At 41.9% G+C, this 5,511-nt stretch overlaps 1 protein-coding gene across 1 annotated transcript in view; it reads left to right on the forward strand.

The window, feature by feature from the left end:
• Window positions 1-5,511, forward strand: part of Spop (speckle type BTB/POZ protein) — a gene marked incomplete at its 3' end in the record, with an annotated part of 79,066 nt that overhangs the window by 71,601 nt on the left and 1,954 nt on the right. Inside the window, exons 7-8 of the mRNA XM_031355077.1 lie at window positions 978-1,033; window positions 1,528-1,650. Of these exons, the coding sequence (XP_031210937.1) occupies window positions 978-1,033; window positions 1,528-1,650 (179 nt within the window). The remainder of the gene's footprint in view (window positions 1-977; window positions 1,034-1,527; window positions 1,651-5,511) is intronic.

Consider the following 5,511-nt stretch of genomic DNA (forward strand, 5'->3'; position numbering starts at 1 on the left):
GGTCTACAGAGTGAGTCCAGGACAGCCAGGGCTACACAGAGAAACCCTGTCTCAAAAAAAAAAGAATTGACCTATTAAAAAAGAAAGAAAGAAAAGAAAGGGGCTCAGAGGGTTAAATGATTTTTCCAAGAAAATGGTTAGAAAATGACAGGGCTAAATGAGTTCTTTCTGACATAAACTACAGGCCCAAAGCTCCAGGTCTCTCCCATCTTCCAACACTCTCCACCTGTCCTTACACTCCTTGGTAGTAGGTTGGGAGTTTCAACTGTGACTCCAACCCCTGATTTACTCAGCAACATGAAAATTTTTATTTTTATTACTTTTCATGGTTGAAAGTAAGCTCTGTATATGTGTGTGTGTGTGTGTGTGTGTGTGTGTGTGTGTGTGTGTGTTTCATGGGTGTTTATAGAGTGTACATAGGCTCTGTTTCTTGATTTTTTTTTTCTTAATTTCCATTTTTAAAAGGAAAAACTGAATTTTCCATAATGAAAGAAATTAAATGCTAAGAAAGAAGGTTTTACCAAATAGAGGGAGCTTTGAAGGGCCATAAACTATTATCCTTGATCTAAGGCTTTTATAGCCTTTTGGGAATAATACCAACTTCATTGAGAACACATAGCTAGATGAAGAGACATCTTACCAAAACTGTTCATCACCAAGCTAGCACGCGCCATTGAGCCCGCTCTTGACCTTCCTGCTGTATGGTGTCTATAGAGGTGCCCTTGTTCCAGCTATTAGAACACCTGCTTAGACAGTGGAATGCCTTCCTTCCATTGGAATTTTAGCCTATACAAGTAGTCCATGTACCACTGTTTCTGTAAAATGTAGATGATTAAAATAGAACCAATGAAATGTTTTGAAAGCATCATTCTGATGTGATTTGAGTCCAAGACAGGAAGAGCAAAGATCTTCATTATTACTGGGGCAACTGAGCAATTCTTGTGTGATAACCTCATTGTTTCCCTCTCATGTTGTAGCTCGGTCTCCAGTTTTCAGTGCCATGTTTGAACATGAAATGGAAGAGAGCAAAAAGGTGTGTATCAGGATGCACATGCATCTTTTTAACCCAGTGATTAAAATCAGACCTTTTCCAGTCTAGCAGACTTGCTTTCCTAATTACCTTTCTCTTGCTGTGTTATTAAAATACAGTTTCTTGAATAGACACCTCCTGAGAGCAGAGAGGTGATCTGAAATGTCCCAGGTGACGTGGACTTACCTGCTCATCAGGTCATCTCAACAGCTTGGATTAAAGATACTAGAAAGTCTAGAGATTTTAAAAAGCAAAAAACAAAAACAAATCACACCTTTTTAGTACTTTTGTTGCTACTGTGTTTGAGAAAATAAAGGTAGTATACAGTGGTAGGAGTAAGCAATCACAAGGGGCATGGGGAAAGGGGAGGCATTTTCTACCCATGGTTTTAGGTTTAATTCATACAAGCTTCTTTCCTCACCAGAACTTAAAATCAGGAATATAGTTTAGGAATTGTTCTGTTACGATGATTCTCAATTTTGGCTTTTCTGGCATAGAATCGGGTTGAAATTAATGATGTAGAACCTGAAGTTTTTAAGGAAATGATGTGCTTCATCTATACGGGGAAGGCACCAAACCTTGACAAAATGGCTGATGATTTGCTGGCAGCTGCTGATAAGGTAAGATAAGAACTGGGAGATAGTCATAAGATCAGGTCTTACTGTGACCTCTTCAGTTTTGTGAAAGGGCTTATGTGTTAGTATTGTGGGTGAAGGGAACATACATGAATCTAATTTAGGCAAGACAATCTTACATATTGTAACCTTTTGGTCAAAACCTCCTGCTCAACATGGCACTTTCAGGGTCACCTTAACTATGGAAAAGAAGGATATGTTTGATATTCACCCCTCTTACCTGAAATTTAACCCTGTCAAGAATTAAATAAGTAAATCAATGTGATTTTTTTAATTTAATTTTATTTTTTCTGGTTTTTTGTTTTGTTTTGTTTTGTTTTTAGACAGGGTTTCTCTGTGTAACCCTGGTTTCCCTGAACTTTCAGTGCAGACCAAGCTGGCCTTGAACTCATCAGTCTGCCTACTTCTGCCCCTCAGGGTTTGTACACCATCACCACCTGGCATTTGAGTTGTTATGTGGATGCCTGGAATTGAGCCCAAGTCCTTAAGAAGAGCAGCCAGTGTTCTTAATCACTAAGCCATCTTCTCAGCTCCAAATAAATGTAGTTTTGAGAGGGAAAATAGCCAGGTGGTTGGTGGTACACACTTTAATCCCAGGACTCAGGAGGCAGAAGCAGGTGGATCTTTGTGACTTGGAGGACAGCCTGGTGTATAGAGCTAGTTCCAAGGCAGTGAAGGCTACTCAGAAACACAGACACACATGGGTGGGGGTAGGGGAGGGACTGTGGAGAAGGAGAGAGACCTTTATGTGCATCTTGGCTCCCATTTCACTACAGGAGTCCTCAGAAGCTAGAGCATCTTCATGTGTATTGGAAATTTTGTTTTCTTCTTTCTTCCCTCCTCCTTGAGACAGTCTCTCTATGTAGCTCTGGCTGTCCTGGAATTCACTCTGTAGACCAGGCTGGCCTCTAACTCACAGATGTCCTCCTGCCTCTGCCTCCCAAGTGCTGGCTGGAATTAAAAGTGAGAGCCACCACACTGGTTTTACAGAGAGTTTTCTGAAAGCAAGTATTGCCAGACAGCATGTCTCCAACTCAGTTAACCCTGGAAGCATTTTTCTCCAGAATCACATCTGATTAGAGAATCTGAGGACACAGTGGGAACTGACTTGCATTGTAAAGCCATATGAGCTGGAGCCCAGAGGCTAGCTGCCTGGGTCCTGGGGCCTATGCAGTACCAGTGTGATTGGTAGCTGCCCTGTAGAAGTGCTCCCTATATATTAAGCAGGAGCAGTTGATGTAACTGTTAAAGGGCTTCCTTACTGCTAGCAGACCACCTCACAAGAAAGCAGAGGCTGTGCAGGGAGCACAGCTGCTTTCTGTTTTGTTCTGAGTTCTAGTACTTTTCTGAGGAAAAAGTTCCTATAACCAAGAGCACCAGAGCCTCTCCAGGTTTTGTTCTGGAAAATCGACTCCTAAGGACAGAGGGTGGTGCCTAGACACACAACAGGTTTAATCTGTGTTTGTCAGCGTTTTGAAGTATTATTGCAGGTAGAGCATATAGACCCAGTTGTTTCCCTGGATGAAGATTGGGATAGTAATTCTATTCTTACCATCTTTTAAGACTTGATTAATAGTAACATGAAAATGCCACATTCTCCCAGTCAGCCTCATTTCTGAGTAGGAGAAACTTAGTTTCATTATAAAGACAATAAGAAAGTATTAACTTTAAGCTGGGTAAAATTAGCACAGCCTACTGCTCATTTTATTTGAAGCAGGGATTTGCTCTGTAGCCCAGGCTGGCTTTGACCTCACAGTCATCCTGCTTAGCTCCTGAGTATTAGGGGTTGGCTGTGTGTGCCTAAGTCTGGCCCAGGCCTGCTTCATAGAGTAGCTGTGCTTCTGTCTGACCTGCCACTAGTATCCAGTGAAGTAGTCATTTGTGTTTATACACCTCAGCTCTGTATTCTCTTATCTTTGAGGTCCTATAAGGGTGATAAGTACTGTAAAATTGGTGTTTTAGACAAAAATACTGAGGATCAAAGGTTCATATCCTTAGAACTGAAGTTAAAACAACTTCTTTTTTGTTTGTTTGTTTGTTTGTTTGGAGGCAGGGTTTCTCTGTTGTAGCCCTGGCTGTCCTGGAACTCACTCTGTAGACCAGGCTGGCCTTGAACTCAGAAATCCACCTGCCTCTGCCTCCCAAGAGCTGGGATTAAAGGCATGTGCCACCACTGCAGTTAAAAACAGTTAAAACTTCTTTATCTCTGGGTTTTTATCAATTCAGGGAGCAAGGGAATCAGCCTGAATTGCCACTCAAGGGTGGTGTTTTTAGTGCACCATGTTTCCTTATTATTTTTAAAACGAGTGCAATTGAATCCAACAATGCTATAAATTTATGAATGACAAGTTGCCAGGTGGTGGTGGCAAACACCTTGAATCCCAGTACTCAAAGACAGGCAGTCTGTGAGTTTGAGGCCACCCTGATCTACAGAGCCAGTTCCAGGACACTTAAGGCTATACAGAGAAACCTTATCTTGAGGGAAAGGGGGAGGGAAGTGGGCATCAGCAGCTAATCCGTGCATTTTCAAATTCTACTCAGAATTTCCCACTGGGAAGCCTTTGCTCCAAGACTATTTGAAAGCATGCTTTACCTTCATACCTCTCTGAGTTTAGGAAAACAGAGTGAAAAATCCTTCATGGAAAGATCTAAACATCTAGAATTTACCCAGGAGGCCAAAACAGCTTCTTCTGAGCCTTACCAATCTCCTGGGGACATGTGTAATTAGACTAAAAACAAAACAAAACACGCTGGCCAGGCCTAGGAGACACAATTTCAATCTCCTGAGTAAGTACTGCCATTAGGCAAGGTTTTCAGAAGCATAATTAAGAAAAAAAACTTTGTCCCCCAAGAGACAAGAGTGGCTACTTTTGTCTAATTGTGCAGGCGGGATCAGAGCTATTCACAGCACAAGTTCTTTAAAAGAATGTGTGAAGAAGGATAAGAGGGACAGTCCTTGTGACGGGTGCTGTAGAAAGGCTGACCACGAACTCAGCCCCTCCAGCACCTTCATGTCCTGCCTGTCTATGTCATTTTCCCTTTTCCATGGAAACTGTTTTTCAGTTACTTTAAATGTTAAGAATTAAAGAGGCACCAAAACCAATAAGCTCCTTTTTGCTCTAGGAGATCACAGTGCCTACAGGTTTGCCTCCTTGCCCGAAATTCATAATAAAATTATAGTGGTTTGATTGCCATGACTCAGCCTGGGGGGCATTGTGTCATTGAATTCTGAGGCTCTGAAGGTGGAGGCCCTACAGAGAGACTGTGGAAACCTCATAGCAAATGCTTCTCCAGTGAACTAATTAATACCATGTTATTTCATGCCTTCTTTATTCCTCTGGAAGTTCATGCTATAGTAGAGAGCAAGTAGCTGAGGGTCATCAGACCTAATCAGCTGGATCAGTGCACCAAGGTCCCTCTGCTTCCAGAATGTGTGTGCTGTTTATTTAGAAAATAAGAGTGTTTAAACTAAAATTGGAACCAGGGTATCTGCTACTTTGTCCTTTTTTACCCTCAGAATCTTAACCTCAACCCCAATAAAATAAGACTTGATTTATCTTTTCCTATTTCAAAAAGCCCTTGGCTCACCCTCAGTCAGGAACAATATGAGATGCTGGTGAAAGGGACCACGGGGTCCTTTGCACAGCTTGATAGGTCAGTTGAGGCATTTTGCCAGGGTAGTGACAATATTTAAATAAAAAGAACTGTGGCAAATGTGGTGATGCATGCATTTTATCCCAGCAGTCAGAAGGAAGAGGCAGGCAGATCTCTGAGTTCAAGGCCAGCCTGGTCTACAGAGTGAGTTCTGGGACAGCCAGGATACACAAAGAAACCCTGTCTCAAAAA

The sequence above is a fragment of the Mastomys coucha genome, unplaced genomic scaffold, assembly GCF_008632895.1.
Source record: "Mastomys coucha isolate ucsf_1 unplaced genomic scaffold, UCSF_Mcou_1 pScaffold5, whole genome shotgun sequence".
NCBI lineage: Eukaryota > Metazoa > Chordata > Mammalia > Rodentia > Muridae > Mastomys > Mastomys coucha.